The sequence below is a fragment of the Bactrocera oleae genome, chromosome 2, assembly GCF_042242935.1.
Source record: "Bactrocera oleae isolate idBacOlea1 chromosome 2, idBacOlea1, whole genome shotgun sequence".
In the NCBI taxonomy this organism is placed as follows: Eukaryota; Metazoa; Arthropoda; class Insecta; order Diptera; family Tephritidae; genus Bactrocera; species Bactrocera oleae.
Window position 1 is genome coordinate 40,586,311 of NC_091536.1, and position 18,619 is coordinate 40,604,929.

Sequence of the window (18,619 nt, forward strand, 5' to 3'; positions counted from 1 at the left end):
TGTAGTCCGATTTCGCCCATTTTCGCACTATGGCATAGAAACATGAAAAGAACGTTATGCACCGAATTTGGTTGAAATCAGTTGAGCAGATCTCAAGATATGGGTTTTCACCTAAAAGTGGGCTGCGCCACGCCCACTGACTAATTTTGAACGCGGTTCCTATAAAACCAATTTATACCATCTCAGAGATAAAATTTAATGTCTCTGGCGTGTTTAGTGCTTGATTTATCGCGCTTTTAGTAGTTTTTAACAGTACCGTTATATGGGGAGTGGGCGGAGTTGCCACCCGATTTCAACTATTTTCACATCGTCAATAGAAGTGCTAAAAACATTTTCTTCTAGTGAATTTTGTTATTATAGCATTAGCGGTTTAGGAGATATGCACATTAAACCTATTAGAGACAGGACCACGCCCACTTTTTAAAAGAAAGTTTTTGCTGCAGATGCCCCTCCCTAATGTGATCCTGTGTACCAAAAACCAGTCTTGTATCTTATTGCGGAGCTTAGTTATGGCAAGTTATTTGTTTTTGATTAATGGCGTTTTGTGGGCGTGGCAGTGGTCCGATTACGCCCATCTGCAATACCAACCGTCTCACGGTACCAAGAAACATGTCTACCAAGTTTCATAAAGATATCTCAATTTTTACTCAAGTTAGAGCTTGCACGGACGGACGGACGGACGGACAGACAGTCACCCGGATTTCAACTCGTCTCTTCATCCTGATCATTTATATATACATAACCCTATATCTAACTCGATTAGTTTTAGGTGATACAAACAACCGTTAGGTGAACAAAACTATTATACTCTGTAGCAACAGGTTGCGAGAGTATAAAAGTAAGGAAGGGATAAGTTCGGATGTAACCGAACATTTTATACTCTCGCAAAGTTAAATGGTATATTCGTTTGAGACTTCTTTATATATTTTAATAATTAGAAGTAGGAACTGTTGCCTTAGTTATTTACTTTTCACTCACAGTGAAAATAATTAGAGCAATTTGTAAACTAAATTTACTCAAATTATGAGAAATCGTTCTTGTGCTTTTTGTATAAGCTTATAATTGATTTTATATAGAATGCATTACAACTGTATTGAGAAGTATGAAAAGAAATCGGTTTTGAACAATGAATAACATTTTATATTTATTATATCGATATTATTATACATGTTTAGCTTAAAAATAATAAATATTAACAACTTTAAAAATGATATAATATTATTATATTAATTTGTATATAATATTTACAATATTAAACATAAATTTTTGTAGAGATTCGTACTCATATATCCAAATTATATTTCTTTTTTCCTTATACTATTTAATTTCTATCATATATTTATACAATAATGTCATATATAATAACAAATTATATATATAATTTAAATTTTCTTAATTAGAATTTTTACATATTTTTCTTAAAATTGTTTTAAAAACTACTGTCAAAATTCCTATACCATTCCAATTCGATTATATTTGGAAAAAAAAATGAAGAACTATTGCACTAAGTCTAAAACTTTAGTTCGAAATAGAGACACAAATACTGTCATGATAGCTGTGTACTGTCTCAAAAGTAATTGCATTTACAAGGGAAGGATCCATGTTTGAAAATGCCCAATTAATTTGTGTACCGGCAGGTGTAGTTGAATATTCTGCACCAAGCAGGGAACTAAAGTTTTTTTCTTGAAGCAGATTTTTTATTGCAGTCCCTGTAGACATTAAACAAATGTTAAAATCTCCAACAATTAGCATGATTGCCTAACTCAGAAGTAAGGACTTCCTGAAGTTCTACAATTAATTGTCTGACAGAGAAAGCTGAATTTCTATATAGAACCAGAATATTAATATTGAAACATTTAAACAAAACCGCTTCTAAAACTTTGCGGCCTGAATAAATTTTCTTTACAGCCTTTGATTTTATAGAGCAAGCAATACTATGCTTTGCATATATTATTATTTATTTCTGTTGGTTGTTTCCGTGCTATCTATCCTCAGCTCGTTAATTGGAGTAAATCCTGGTATATCAAAATTTTCGCAAGGATAACTCCAAGTTTCTACAAAACATAAAATATCTGAAGATAGCATCAAACAGTCGCTTTTTATATCATTAATGTGAGCGTGAAGACTCTGAACATTATGGAATAAAATTTGATGTCCTGATGTTCGGGAAATCATAAAATTGAAACTTGTTGTCAAAGCTTTATTTGTGTTCAATTCCCTCAGTTCCCTAAATACGGGATCCGATTCAGAAAATTTGTTAGGAGGAATAAAATTTCCTATGATGAATAGACCTTCTGCAGAAGTAGCTCGACTACAAGCGACATATATTGAAGCTCTAGGCATTCTGGGTCGAGTATGAACTACAACTTTATTATATGTGGCACCCTGACTTTAATGAATAGTTATTCCCTCAGCCGGAACAACTGGAAACTGATTTCTTTCAATTGAAATTTGTTCATTTCTTTTATATTGAAAAGATTTTAGAACTTTTTCAATTGGTGTCCAAGAACTTTCTAGAGGATGAGGCTTTTTTGATCGTGCTATCAAACCAACAGAAGGTTCCAAAAATTTAATCCACAGAATTGTTGGAAAAGAACAATGGAAATCAATTTGCATAAGTTGTCCAGCTGCCCCATTAACCAAGCCATCACACGTGTTTATGTTCACTGTAATCATATATTTGGCGGAGGTTTTTAGTGTCAATTCATAGGGCAGTCCCTGCGTTTCAGAAGTTTTGAAAAGTTTAACTCTTTCCAAAATATTATCACTTTCATTTATACCAATTCCTTTAACTGAGTCTTTTGCAGTTGAAAGGAAAGCTTCTGTTGGGATTCGACTGAGCTTAAGGGCATTGAAATTATTTGTCTCTTCATTGGACCAAAATAAATGTATGGCATCATCGGGAACTTCTTCGAAATTAACTACTCGAGTTTCAATGAGTGATATGTCCTAATTTGTCATAGTACCAGATGCCATATGATTTAATGCAATTGCAAAGGCCTGATCCTCCCGTTGTGTTATTATCTCTGTTAATTCAAAGTGTTTAAATAACTCCCACAAAGGGGAACCAACTAAAGTGCTGTATGCATCATTGGGATTAGGAGAGAATATCCACCTATCTCCAACAGGTGAGAGTTGCTTCAAATCACCAAACACTATGATCGGTATACCACCGAAGGGGCTGTCTGTTTTGAAAATTTGTTTTAATCTCGCATCAGCAGAGCTAAACATACGAGCACCTACCATCGATATTTCATCAATTATGATTAATTTTAAATCGATAAGTCTGGAATACAATGAATTCACTGTGTCATTGCTAAGTGGCCTCAACTCTTTATTCAACTGATTAACAGGTAAAGAGAATATTGAATGAAGGGTCATTCCACCTATTCCGAATGCTGCTTTACCCGTAGGTGCGCAAAGAAGAACTTTTAAGGAACTTGGATTGGATCCAGGTGTAGAATTGTAACGATGGTTAAGAGCTTGATATATTGCAGATATCAAACGACTTTTTCCTACACCTGCACCGCCGCCAATGAACTCATAAAATGGGAGATTTCTTTTTAGGTGGTGCATTAAATGTGTCAAATAGGTTCTTTGCTTAGTATTTAGACTTTGAACTAAAGAAAATAATTCCTCAACTGGAATTAAAGGGGGTAGTTTAATAGGTCTAATATTGCAATCAGATTCAGTGCCATTATCTGTTGAATCTTCGCCATGCAAGTCTAGCAAATTTATATTTGGGTTTATTTCTGGAAGTGCCAACACTCGGAACTCATTTTCCACGATAGGTAGTTCATTTTGAGCACCTTCGTCCAAGTCTATTTCATTATAAAGACTTTCTAGAACATTTTCAAGTTCTCTTTGCTCAAAAACATCATATTTTCTTTGATTTTCCTCAAGTATAATACGATGTGTTATGCAAGTCTGCTCATTATCGTTTTCAATGAGATCTTGCTGTTCATTCCGCCAAGGATAGTAAAGCATTAACATTTCGCGGAAATACTCAACTCTGGCCAAATCTGGGTTAAACCTTCTATACCGAATAATACAAGGTTTGGTACGTTTTTTCACAAAACCGCTACCGTCTTTAAAAGGCATGACAACCCCGCTTTCTGGTAAATTATCGTCTTCCCTCTCTTCTTCTTCATGATCACTATCTTGTGCTCTTCTACTAGATTTAAAATATTTATACCTAGATGCAATTTCAGATAAACAAAGAGTTTCTAACTGATCGGATCTTTGAACATAACGGTCTAAAATACCGGCTACGAATATTTCAGTCGAACCTGAAGGAAGGTTCTGAAGTTCCGCTCTAGGTTTTACCATTCGAACACGTTCCTCAGGTCGAGAGGTATTTATAAATATTTCTGCATTACTTGCTTCCGAAAGATGGAGCCCAATGCAGCAATATACTGCTTCTTGTGCAGATATTTCTGTGCCTGATATAAATTTGTGACCTATATGTTTAAGTTTTTGCTTAATAGTATAATTTCCAGCATTTACCTCTGATATAGCTTCATTTAAGAGCCTAGAAATTCCCCTGTTAGACTTGTTAATATAATTAATTATATATGAACAGCAAGCATATGCATCCAGTATATATTGGACATCCATATTTGCTCTATGGAGTTCCAAAATCAGAGGATTATAAGCGTTTATAAAACGATCCTGTAATTTTCTTTTTAGAAAAATTTTGGGTTTTGTTAAACTTGACCTAAGGGCTAACAAATAGTCATCAAAAGACATATTATTCTACTATCAGACAGGAAGTGTTCAAAATCGTTTAAATTAGAAATGTCTTCTGTAGTCATATTTGAATTTAAAACGTTTTGAATTTTGAAAAAGTTTTCCTTGTGTCTTTCTGAATTTTGACTTGTTTCTGTAAGAGGTAACAGTATTTGCGTTGAAGGCATTGGTGGATATGGAATACCAAAACGACAAAACTGTTGTCCTCTTATTTCCCTAGTACAAGACCGGCTGTGGTTATGCTTTTGATAACCCAAATAATTTTCTAAGTGGCTGATCGAACCATCGGTAGAAATATAATTGTCAATAAAACTAATGACATCAGGGAATGTCTGAGGATCTTGAAGGTTGATCCTGGGAGCATTATTAAGCCAATACATGCCATGTACATGCGGGGAACCTCTCTGTTGAAACTCCACTCTCCAGTAGAAATTTGTAACAAAATGCTCTCCAAAAATGCCGGCGTTATCTTTAAAAAGCTTAAGAATTTGTCGATAGCGGTAGTCAAAATATCTAGCACAAGTAACCGCGTCTGACCGAATTAAGCGATATCTATCTTGGGTTGTTAAACTGTTGGCTTCCTCTTCCGAAATATCTTTAGAATCAACAGTTTTAGAGAGGATGACCAAACGCTGAACCCACTGAGATTCTGCAGCCGATAAAGTGATAAAGAAGGTTGGAAGCCCAAATTGGCGAATCATAGAGATTGCCTTTTTCTTCTCAGCTTCCCAGTGCGCAGGTGAGGATCTAACGCCTTTCAAAACCTTGTAACCATCATCGTGTTGAATCAAGTTTTGAACAAAGTTTTCGTTTAATAGATTTTGGGACGTAACTCGGTTGCGACCTGAAAACTTTCTAAGGCAATTATCTTGAATTATGTCAATTGGTCTTTGTCCTTCACCTGGCGCTATAACTAAACGGTTATAGTCTAAGTTTTCTACAGGAATATTGTCCAAAAGAGTTTCTTGACCGCCTGGATTTAGCTCTGAAGGTAAAAAACCCGTGGGAATATTATTACCTGAGGGATTATCATAGGAAGTTTGTCCCGCATGAAAAGATTGAACCAATCGGGAATCCTCTGCAGATGCAACAAACGGAACTTCTTCTTGGTTATTAAATTCTGAAATCCAGTTTTCATTAATATGTATATTGTGCTCACGATACAGAGGGGTATTCACTAAGAACTGCAAAGCTTCCATAATCTTTGCGGGGCGTATGGTATCGATCATGTAATCATGATTGTATTCCAAACGCCTTCTTAAGTGAATTTGTATAACATGAGCCTCATCAAAGGACCTTGGTAGAGATGTCACAATATTGTTAACAGAAATTGGTATATTAACAACAGCACCTTTGAGCAAACTAAGTTTAATTTGCGAACTTGGTGTGAAAACCATAAGCCGCCGCAGCAAATACATATTTCAGTAGGGCCCTTACTTATATTTTGGAAATAAATGTTTTTGAAATCTGTTAAATTGCCACTATTATCAGTTTCTATAACATTATTTTCTCTCGTTAATCGGATTCGTTGGGACTGCCTTTGGTTTTCAATTTGTCTATTGAGTGGGTTATCTCTACGAAGGCGAACTTGACCTTGTCTAAGACGTCTCTGATTCAAAATTTCTTCCCTCATACCCCTCCTACTAAGCTGTCGACGTTGTGTTTCTCTATCACGCTCCTCTCTCCTTATTTCAGGATTTCTTCTTGCATGTTCCATTTGCATTTGATCACGAATGCGCTCTAAATTCCTATACTCAGGATTTCTTGCGCGAAGTTCTCTATGATCCCTAGTGTTCCTACTTTGTTCATCATAACGTACCTCAGGATTTTCCCGACGAGATCTATGACCTCGAGTATTTCTTATTTGCTCTTCAGAGCGAATTTGGGGATCTTGCCGCCTTGTTCTATGTTGAACAGTATTTGTAACTTGCTCAACAGATCGAACCTCGGGGTCTTCACCCCGAAACCTATGACCTCGAGTATTTCTTATTTGCTCTTCAGAGCGAATTTGTGGATCTTGTCGCCTTGTTCTATGTTGAACAGTATTTGCAACTTGCTCAACAGATCGAACCTCGGGGTCTTCACGCCGAAACCTATGACATCGAGTATTTCTTATTTGCTCTTCAGAGCGAATTTGGGGATCTTGCCGCCTTGTTCTATGTTGAACAGTATTTGTAACTTGCTCAACAGATCGAACCTCGGGGTCTTCACGCCGAGAGCTATGACCTCGAGTATTTCTTATTTGCTCTTCAGAGCGAATTTGGGGATCTTGCCGCCTTGTTCTATGTTGAACAGTATTTGCAATTTGCTCAACAGATCGATCCTCGGGGTCTTCACGCCGAGACGTATGACCTCGAGTATTTCGTATTTGCTCTTCAGAGCGAATTTGCGGATTTTCCCGCCTGGTTCTATGTTGATTTGTATTGATTATTTGTTCGGACAGACGTACATCGGAATCTAATCTACGATTAGCGTGACTTACAGTATTTTGTGACTGCTCACTATCTCTATATAAAGAGTTCGCACGAAGAACTCTCATACGTCTTCTATTCTGAAGACGACTTAGTAATATAGATTTTCTACTTAATCTAGGCATAATTAATTAATAATAAATGGATTAATATATAAAATACTTATGGATAATACTTATATAATTCAGTCCGTCCGGGTGTTAAAAGTTGGATCCTAGGTGCTGCTCTCTTTCACTGTTTCCTTGTAAGTCCTTGCTATGCTATTGCTCGTCACTGTACACTGTACTGTATAATACACTAAAATTAGTTTGAATTAAGCACTGTGCTTGTAAAGACATCTAGTGAAACTGAAACTACAAACACAGTGTACTGATATTTATTATACTCTTGCAACATGTTGGTACAGGTTACGTACTTTTGTATACCTATATATTATTTAGCTATTCACTAACATAATAATACATAATATTTAGTTATATTTATATTTTAGAAATTAGTAGTTTATTTCATTGTATTGAAATTAAGTTCTCGGAAAATCCCTCCGTAAATTACTTTTGTTAAACGCTTTCTAAAACAGGGGGATCTATGGTACCTATTTTGAGGGGTCTACCCATGAAGGCTAAATTAACAATAACTTACATAAATTTAATTATGGTATACACATATGTAGAACAGGTATGTAGATTTTCTTCTTTCTGTCTTAATATCTAAACCTTTCATAAGCTGCCAACGGCGCTAGGTAAAAATGTAATTTTCTTGAGTTTACAGTTCACTTCATGACCTTCATATTAAAATGTGTCGCTTTTGATACTACATTACTAATATTTATTTCATGCAATTTTTTGTAGAAAGATTTTTTTGCTCTATACAAAGTCCAGCACTCTAAGAAACTTTTTTAGCATTGTTGTCTGGTATATTTTATAATAAGTTCAACATGATGGCTGAGAAAATATACCTAACCACTGATTATCACCAAATATTAGAAGAAATATATGTATATAGAAATCTATATCTATCACTTTAGGTGATGCAAACAACTCTTTGGTGAACAAAACTATACTCTGTTGCAACATGTTGCGAAAGTATAAAAATGTTGCGAATTCAACATTCATTACTCGATTATTATTTGGTATCTTATTAACTTATGTTATTGATCATAGATTTATTTTGTGTCAATACTATTTTTTTCTCCGAAATGTTAACTTTTATAAAAAGAAGCTATTTAACTCAAACATGGTATATGTGATATAAACTGAACCAAATGGGTTAGATTTAATATGTGGGGTATATGAGGTTACTGTTGTAACAGAGGAGCGGAAATCAGTATATTAGGGTTATAAGGTTTAAACAAAGTCTAGACTAATTTCATTCATATGCAGCGATATACATTATTTTTAAGAAAAACTGTCCATTTAATTTCATTAAATTATCAAATTGACGAAAAAAATTATACCATAAGTAGTACATGTGAGCTGGGAAAATCAAAGACCAGAAAATTCCTCCAAACCGTATATTAATAAATGTTGATTAAACATCCATTATTAAATGATATCGTGATTAAATTACAATCAAATTTGGTATCTTCTTGACTTATATTAAAGGCCATAAACTTAGTCTCAGTTTTATTGCTTGAAGTGAGATATACATAAGTATGAATGTGATATTAACTCCACCAAAGTGGCTAAATTTTATATTATAAGCTTAGGTTAGCAAACGTCAACCAGAGAATCGGAATTCATTATATGAAGGTGTGAGGTTTAGACTTAGTATATACTAATTTTATTCTAATTCATCGTCAAACCACATAATTTTTAAGAAATCTTTTTCACTTAATTTCGTTAAAATATCACGTTGATCAACCGGAACGGTGTAAAGTCAGGTGGAAAGACGGAAATCATATATACCTATATTGGGGATAGAGAAATATATTAATTTTGACATTGCTCAGCTATACTCGAGAACATATTTTAAAGCAATTTTATATATAATAAAAAATATTAATACTCACTGACCGACATATTCGGCATAAAACTGGTTAGAATAACGAAAAGCATTATAAGTAGTATATGGAATTTGAGAGCAGTATTAACCCGATTTTATTAATTTTTTCCAATACCACATACTACTAACATGCCACAGACTAATAAAATGCTCCCACTGTTTCATTAAGGTACCTCACATACCATCACCAATCAAATGGAGTAAAGTCAGACGAATGTTCGAAAATCCTGATATTAGTTACATGGGGGCTAAGGAAAATTTTCACCCGATTTGATCTTGTTATGAGTAAAACACGCTCTCTCATTTTCATTAGGATAACTCACATATGCGGTATAAAGTCACGCGGAAGTTCAAAAATATTTATATTAGATATATGAGGGCTACAAGAACTATTGATCCGATTCAACCCATTTTTGAAACAAAGACAAACTATTATCGATAATTTCATTTATTTATTCTATTATATGAATTTCAATTATATATCTTACACAATGGCCGATATTTACGGTAAAAAGTCAACTATAGGTACTGGGGTCCACATATTCAGTACCTAGGGGCTTGAACAGTTTTGGTTCGATTTAGAGAATTTTTGGTCACAAGGTGGCATACTTTAAACGTATTATTCACGCAAAGTTTTACGCCGATATAATCATTGTTGCTTGATTTGCATAGTGGAAAGTGAAAGAATCAAGTGGTATTTAAAATGGTGTCATATGGAAAATAGGCGTGGTTGTAATCCGATTTCGCCCATTTTCGCACTATAACATAGAAACATGAAAAGAACGTTACGCACCGAATTTGGTTGAAATCGGTTAAGCAGATCTCAAAATATGGGTTTTCACCTAAAAGTGGGCTGTGCCACGCCCACTGTCTAATTTTGAACGCGGTTCCTATAAAGTCATCTTATACCATCTCAAAGATAAAATTTAATGTCTCTGGCGTGTTTAGTGCTTGATTTATCGCGCTTTTAGTAGTTTTTAACAGTACCGTTATATGGGGAGTGGACGGAGTTGCCACCCGATTTCAACTATTTTCACACCGTCAATAGAAGTGCTAAAAACATTTGCTTCTAGTGAATTTTGTTATTATAGCATTAGCGGTTTAGGAGATATGCACATTAAACCTATTAGAGGCGGGACCACGCCCACTTTTTAAAAAAAAGTTTTAACTGCATATGCCCCTCCCTAATGTGATCCTGTGTACCAAATAACAGTCTTGTATCTTATTGCGGAGCTTAGTTATGGCAATTTATTTATTTTTGATTAATGGCGTTTTGTGGGCGTGGCAGTGGTCCGATTACGCCCATCTGCAATACCAACCGTCTCACGGTACCAAAAAACATGTCTACCAAGTTTCATAAAGATATCTCAATTTTTACTCAAGTTAGAGCTTGCACGGACGGACGGACGGACGGACAGACAGACAGTCACCCGGATTTCAACTCGTCTCTTCATCCTGATCATTTATATATATATAACCCTATATCTAACTCGATTAGTTTTAGGTGATACAAACAACCGTTAGGTGAACAAAACTATTATACTCTGTAGCAACAGGTTGCGAGAGTATAAAAAGTTATTTATATATATGCACAGTGTTTTCCGAAAAAAAAATTAAAAAATAAAAATAAACAAATATATATATATATATATATTACATATATATCAAAAAATAAAAACCCCCTTATGTTATACTTTATCTCATATACAAATATACATTCGGGCGCATAGTAACATAAAACACCACAAAAAAGCAACACAACAAAATCCAAAGGAAAGGACAGGAATTGGAAGAAACACTGAAGCACACGTATACGTACATACACGTAATTATACACTCGCAAATACAGATATACCCCAAAAGCCCTTGGAGGAAATCAAAGTGAGTTCATTCGATTCCTTTTCTTATATTTATGCACATACATTCTGTTTAAACTATATCACACGGATACCACTCACCAATTTCTTTTATCTATCCGGTTTTAGTAAGGAACACGCTTTTTATGAGCTTTCAACTTAAATAAAATTTTAATTTATTTTTTTCTAAGTTCACAACTTTTTTTTAAGAACTAGTATGCGCTTTTAAAAACGGCCGGTAGCGGAGATGGCGACGTTAACACGACGTAGCGAAAAAAGGCATTGTGGTAGCAGGTCGTCTTCCTTTTGACTCCTTCGGTGTGGTGTGTAGGGTGTCTTCATGTGTGGGGTGATCGTGGTGATGGGTTGGTGTGGAATGTGTGTCTTCATGTGTGGGGTGATCGTGGTGGTGGGTTGGTGTGGAATGTGTGTGGGATGACATGTCGAATTAGTCATTTAACCATCCCGGCCCACCTAGGCAAATATTTAGCCTAGCAAATTCTGCAGTTGTTGCAACGTTGCTACAACACTGCTGAGGCCAGTGGGGCGGCGGGATGATGCTCTGGGCCGTCGGCGCCGTGCAGGTGTTTCGTTCCTTCCATTTCTTGGACGATACTGTGGAGCGGCAGCTGGGCGTTGATGTTGTATCGGGTGGCTGGGCGGCGGTCGCCTGACAGCGCCGTGACTGCGTGGTGCGGGTGGTTGCCGAACATCGCGCCTGGAGGTGCGGTGAAGGAACGTATGGTGTAGCCTTCCGCACAATTGACATGAACACTCCGAGTCACACTCTTGCGTCGTATGGGTGAGACTCAGGCAATTGAGGCAGTGTCCATGCGCCTGGGCTACCCGCTGACGTTGACAGGGTTGCATGGATTTGAAGATGCTACAGTGCTGTAGCCGGTGTGAGCGGCGACACAGCGGACATCGGGTGCGGTGCGGCTCCGGTGGCACCAATGGCGGTGGTTGTGCTGTGTTCCGCGCGACAGCTGTGACAGTTGTTGCAGCGGTGGCTCGAGGCGCCGGAATCGGCCCAGTGCGTGGCACGTTGATAGCCGATCGAACGGTTGGCGTTGGATTTGTCGGCATTTCCACGTTCATATTAATCTGTATGAAAAGCTTAGATTTAGTATATGTTTGTGGCATATAATTGAATATGGGCAATTGTGCCACGTGATGTGGCACGCGTGGGTCGGCATATTGATCGACCATTTCTGTTTGGTTTGGAATTGTTGTTAACGTTTTTTATTTTTATTTATTTGCGGGTTTATTGATTCGATTTATTTGAATTTAATACCATTTTAGTTTCGGTAGTACGGTCGGTGGGTAGGAAGCATAGTTTTACGAGCGGTCTGGTTAGCGTTCCCGATTGCGTGCGGAGATCTACTATTCGGATATGACCGTCGGACCCGGAATGAAGCTCTTCTATGCGGCCAAGCCGCCATTCTGTGGGGGGGAGACAATCATCATGGATTAGGACGCAATCTCCAAGCTTTGGCGCTTTTTCTGGAGTTTTCCAGCGGTACCTCTTGTGGAGGTCCTTTAAATATTCTTCTTTCCATCGACGGCTAAAGTCATGATGGAGAATTTTGATTCTTTCCCATCAATTTAATAAGGATAGCGACTCCACGCCTGGCTCAGGTATGGCCAGAATGGATGTTCCTTTGAGAAAATGCCCTGGAGTTAGGGCTGTCAAATTTGAGGGATCTTGCGAGAGTGTCGTTAGTGGTCGTGAATTGAGAACGGCTTCGATACGGATTAGTAATGTTGTAAATTCTTCGTAATTGAATTTGTAATTTCCAGCTACTTTTTTGAAGTGGGATTTGAAGCTTTTTACAGCTGATTCCCATAAACCACCCATATGAGGAGCGCTTGGGGGGATGAATTGCCAATTAATGCCTTGGGGCGCGTACTTTTGTACAATCTCAGGTGAGACTTGTTTGATAAAGTCCACAAATTGTTTTTCGGTGGCTCTTTGAGCGCCGATAAATGTTTTACCATTATCGCTCATGATCTTCGATGGAAAGCCGCGTCGACCGACGAAGCGAGCAAATGCCGCAAGGAAAGCCTCCTTTGTCAGATTAGTACAAAGCTCAAGGTGTACTGCTTTTGTCGTAAAACAGACAAAAACAGCCACATAGCCTTTCATCAGAGTGGGAGACCTTAACATGGACGCCTTTATTTGAAAAGGCCCAGCAAAATCGACACCGATGGAGAAAGGCAGAGCGAAGTTGCAGCGTTCCGGGGGAAGTGCTGCCATAATCTGTGTTCTCATCTTTTGCTTGTGCGTGGTACAGATTTTGCACAAGAAAATGCACTTCTTGATTTGGGGCTTAAGTCGGGGAATGTAAAATTCCTGGCGGACCATATGCTGCATGAGACGATGTTCGGCATGAAGCATTAATATGTGGATATAATTGATGAGTAGTGTGGCAAGTCGACACTTCTCTGGAACAATTATGGGATGGCGTTCGTTATACGTTAGGCTTGAATTGGCAAGCCGACCATTCACACGAAGAAGACCTTTCGTGTCGAGGAATGGGTTTAGAACTAAGAGGGGACTTCTCTTGTCAATAGGTTTTGATTCTCTCAAAAGTGATATATCGCGGCTGAAGTAGCGCGCTTGCGTGGATGCGATAAGAGCGACCTTTGCTTTTTGTAAGTCTAGGTGCGTCACTGTATCGCATTGGGAGTGTAATGAAGTTACTCCCTTAAGTTTAGTTTTGAGTCGCTCTATGAACTTGAGCATGTAAGCGATTACCCTGAGTGCTCGTGGGAACGATGAAAATCGTTCGAGAATGTCAGTATCATCCACTGTTGTGTGAAAGGAGTCGATTTTTCGACTTTCTGGGGCAATTATATTGCGCATGGGCGATTGTGGCCAAGAATCGGGAGATTCTGTTAACCATCGGGGGCCATTCCACCAGAGGGTGGTGGTGGCAAGATGCAGGGGTTTGCATCCTCTTGTACCTAGATCAGCAGGATTGTCAGCACTGGCTACATGTCGCCACGTGGCTGATCCTACTAGGTCAAGGATTTGAGACGTTCGATTGGAAATATACGTCTTCCATGCATGTGGTGGTTTTTCTAACCAGGCGAGTACGATTTCAGAATCGGACCACAGATATAGTTTGTATTTTGCCATGTTTAAATGCATTCGCACCATGGATACTAGTTTGGCTAGTAGTAGCGCTCCACACAGTTCAAGTCGTGGCAGACTTATTGTTTTTATATATAATATATATATAGTTGCGCAATATGCCTTTTCAGAAGCGTCACAGAAGCCGTGTAGTTCGACTTTGTGCTCTGGGGCATAATTTACCCAACGTGGGATTTGTATCTGTGAGATATCATGTAGATTGCTCGCAAACTGGGACCACTTTTCTAAACGAAGTGGTTTTACTTGTTCGTCCCAGTCGGTTCCATCTAACCATAATTCTTGTATTAGGATTTTGGCTTGTATCATAATTGGCGAAAGCCATCCTGCGGGGTCGAAAAGTTTTGCCACCGAGGATAAAATTTGTCGTTTTGTTATAACGGATAATGCTGATATTGACTCTGTAGTGTATGAAAACTGGTCAGATATCGCATTCCATTGGATCCCCAGAGTTTTTGTTGTACTTTCCTTTTCGAATTTAAGGAAATTAGTATCTAACAAATTTTCATGAGGTATGTCCTTTAAGATATTAGGGTGGTTCGCCGTTAACTTTTTTAACGGAAACCCTGCGGTATTTAGGGCTTGTATCACTTGTGATAGTGACTCGTATGCTTGTGGAAGACTGTGACTTCCAGACAAGATATCGTCTATATACGTTTGTGTTTTTAACACCTGGGTTGCCAGAGGAAATTCTGACTTGGTGATTTCTGCCAATTCGTGCAGTGTTCGAATGGCTAGATATGGAGCACAGTTGACGCCAAAGGTAACTGTTTTTAATTTATGGTCGCGGAGTGGACTATTGGGAGATTTTCGGAAAATAATTCGCTGAAAATCTTGATCGCCTTTATGTACGGCTATTTGTCTATACATTTTTTCGACGTCTCCGTTAAATACGTATTTGAATATACGCCAATTTAAAATTAGTAGCATTAAATCTGGTTGGAGCGTGGGTCCCGTAAATAGGATATCATTTAGGGAATTCCCCGAGCTGGTGGATCTTGATGCATTAAAGACAACTCTTACTTTAGTTGTTTTTTTGTCTGGCTTTACTAATGCGTGATGAGGCAAGTAAAATGAGTAATATTTGCCCTTTACGATTTTTTCGCATGGGCTTACTTCCTCCATGTGGTCTAAATGGAGGTATTCTTCCAACACGCCATCGTATTCTGGCTTAGGCTCACCTTTTTTAAGTAAGTTTTTTTCCATACTTAAAACCTGCTGTATAGCAGAGGTGCGAGAGTGACCTAAGGCGATGGTGTTGGGAAATTGTTGTTTTAGTGGTAGTCGTACGACATACCGACCATTATCTGATCTAGTAGTTGTGGCTTTGTAAAAGTTTTCACAATACTGATCTTCAGGGGATATGATTGATATGGGGGGGAGGTCTTCTAACTCCCAAAATTTTTTCAATTGTGAATTGAGGTATTCGTTTGAGATTTCCTCAACCTGAGTAGTCATGGTGGTAACTGGTTCCGAAACTAGTCCACTTAGGATCCACTCAAAAATAGTATTTTGTGCCAGAAGTGTATTTGAAATTTTCTCAATACCTTCGAGTATAATCTGTGGTATGAGATCGCTTCCTAATAGAAGGTCTATTTGAGCGGGAGTGTTGCAGTTGGGATCTGCTAGCTTTAGGTGTGAAACCTTTTGCCAATGCTTGCTATTTATGTGATAGCTTGGAAGCATATTTGTAAGTTGCGGTAAGACTATAGCTTCTGCTTGTATGTGCTTATCCGCTTGGGGGGAAATTAGGGTAATGGGGCAGATTTTATTAGAGTTTTGAACTACTCTTCCGCCCATTCCTGTAATTTCAAAGTTGGCTTGTTTTGTTGGCAGTTGTAGCCTATTTTGAGCCCTAGACGCTATGAAAGATCGTTGTGATCCTTGGTCTATTAAGGCTCTAAGTTTAAACAGCTCTCCTCGATGTTCGATGGAGACGACTGCTGTTGGTAGTAGTACTCTACTTTGATTTTCGCTGTGTAGCGTTTGGGTTTTTAATGCCTTTGAGCAGCATGGTGCTTCTTGGTAATTATCGGGATTTCGCACTTCGGGATTTGCTGTTGCAACTAAACCCGTGGCTCTTTTTGTATTTGCGTTGTTTGGGGGTGAGCTGGAAAATGTGCTGTAATGCAGCATTGAATGATGGCGCTTATGACAATAAACGCAATTAAATTTGCTTTCGCACTCTTTAAGTGTATGTGCATGTGATAGGCAATTTGTACAAAGTCTTTTCGTTTTTATAAAATTGTTTCGATCGAAAATATTCATCTTTTTGAATCTCTCGCAAGATTTGAGCTTATGCCCCACACAGTTCGCACGACGTTTGTTTGTACTGTTCGGATGTGAACGTTTGATTTCTGAAGAAGCTTCTATTTAAATTGTTGTTGCTACTGGCTTGTGGCCTGTGGAAGCTTCTATTTAGGTCGTGTTGAACAGTTTTCGTTCTGACCATTTTTTTATCTGCCCTTTCTGCGATTTCGTACTGGGTAGTTAGGAAATCTTTCATTTGTTGCCACGTGGGGCATTTTCTTCGTGATTAGAGCTCCCATAGAAGTTATGATTTTTCTGGTAATGCGGCAGTGCATATGTTTACCAGTATAGGGTCCCAGCTGTCTGTGGGAATATTTTATGTCGATAAAACCGACAAACAATTTGAAACAGTGGATTGAAGTTTGATAAATTCTTCACTTGTTTCCTTCTGAATTTTTTGCAAGTTCATTAATATCGATATTTGTTTATCGACCAATATATTTCGTTTTCGAATCTTGATTTAAAAGCTTCCCACGCTAAATTGAAATTATCGTCATTTAGTGCGAACTGTTTTACTATTACGCCTGCTTGACCTTTTGTTTTGTATCGAAGGTGATACAATTTTTGAGCATTTGTTAATTTTGGATGGTTTATGTAAACGGCAGTAAACATGTCTCGGAAGGACGGCCATTGTTCATAACCACCATGAAAGATTTCTGTGTCACATGCGGGCACCTTGAGATGGATGCCCGAACTTGCCTCTTGGCATTGGACTTGTGGCAGCTCTACTCTTGGCTGTGGAGTAGGTGCAATTGCTTTGATTAATTTTAATTGGTCAGAAATCATTGCTTTTGTTTCTTCGAACTGGTCTAAGCAGTTTTCGTATTTGGCGTAAGCAGAAGATTTGAAATTTTGCGGTAGATCTGAGTCGTCAGATTCTACGATTTCGTCATATGCAGCTTGGAGACGTGTCCAAAAATTGTCAAGATTGTCTTTTTTAATTTCTAATACCGATTCAGAATTGTCCTGAATCGGCGAAGATGAAAATCGAGTGCAGTATCGTATTAGACTGTCACTCTCTGAGATAAATTTGGTGTATGAGTATCGTATTAGACTGTCACTCTCTGAGATAAATTTGGTGTATGAAATATCTTTTATCTTTTTTTTGTTTTGTAGCACCTTGCTTTGAGCGTGTAGCTTCTGCAGGTGTACATGGACTCTTTTCGTCCGAAATCATTTTTGGTACTTTTAGATGTTGAATTGCTTTAGATTCCTTAGAATCTGCGTTCATTTAAAAAGATGAAAGTAAAATTAAAAATTTAATTTTTTTTTAGATATATTTATATATTTTTTCTCTCAGTGTACACTGATGATATTAGATAAATAACGAGATTATCTTTTAGATAAATAGGATTTTTTTTTTTTGTTGTATCCGGACTTCGCCAATAACAAACGCGTATTTCGTTTTTCTTAATATAGGGTTTTAGTTAGTTCCGCTTTTTTTTTCTCTCTGTATTTTATAATTTATTGTTACGTACTCGTTTGTATGTATTTTAATTGTGTATATTACCGCTTTTAAAAATGAGGTTATTAACCTTTGTACATAAGCGTGCACGTTATGTGCGTATTTATGTGCATATGTAATATGCTTAAAAGTTTTGTTTGCAATCCTGCTTGTTGGTGTTTTAACAAGAACAAGGGGTATTGCCGGAAAAGTGCCGATACGGTCTTTGAATATATGTACAACTGTGTGTGTACTAATTATGCGCTATTCCCACCAAGTATAAATTTGTCTTTGTTTTTTGTTGTAATAAATTTTAATTCTGTCTAAAAATTTAATAATTCCTACTTATGTACCGCAACGCTTAGTGTTAGGAAATTTTGTTATTATTACGTTTAAGTCTGTTATTATTAGCAATAATTTTAACGAAAATAATTTTAAATATTGTACCCAATGTGTGTAGGGTATACAGACATAGGCAAATTTTAAGCCGTGTGTTTGTATGTATATGCTTGTTAGGTTGGCTATAGGAATGACGCGGGAAAAGAAAATAAATAATGTGCAGGTACACACTTTTTAGTTCGTATCGTTCGTGTATATATTTTAAGAATTATTCTCTTCGTAACTTTGTTAGTTA

The 18,619-nt window shown here is 37.4% G+C and overlaps 1 protein-coding gene and 1 long non-coding RNA gene across 2 annotated transcripts in view; both read right to left on the bottom strand.

The window, feature by feature from the left end:
* LOC138858972 (uncharacterized) overlaps positions 1-18,619 on the bottom strand; it is a 162,291-nt gene that overhangs the window by 115,770 nt on the left and 27,902 nt on the right. The window lies entirely within an intron of this gene.
* Positions 11,343-12,175, bottom strand: LOC138858878 (uncharacterized). The gene has a single exon (XM_070112907.1). The coding sequence runs from the start codon at positions 12,173-12,175 to the stop codon at positions 11,564-11,566; it is 612 nt and encodes a 203-aa protein (XP_069969008.1). The 3' UTR covers positions 11,343-11,563.

Coding starts and splice junctions, on each gene's coding strand:
- LOC138858878 (XM_070112907.1), bottom strand. CDS start 12,175: ATGAACGTGGAAATGCCGACAAATCCAACGCCAACCGTTCGATCGGCT.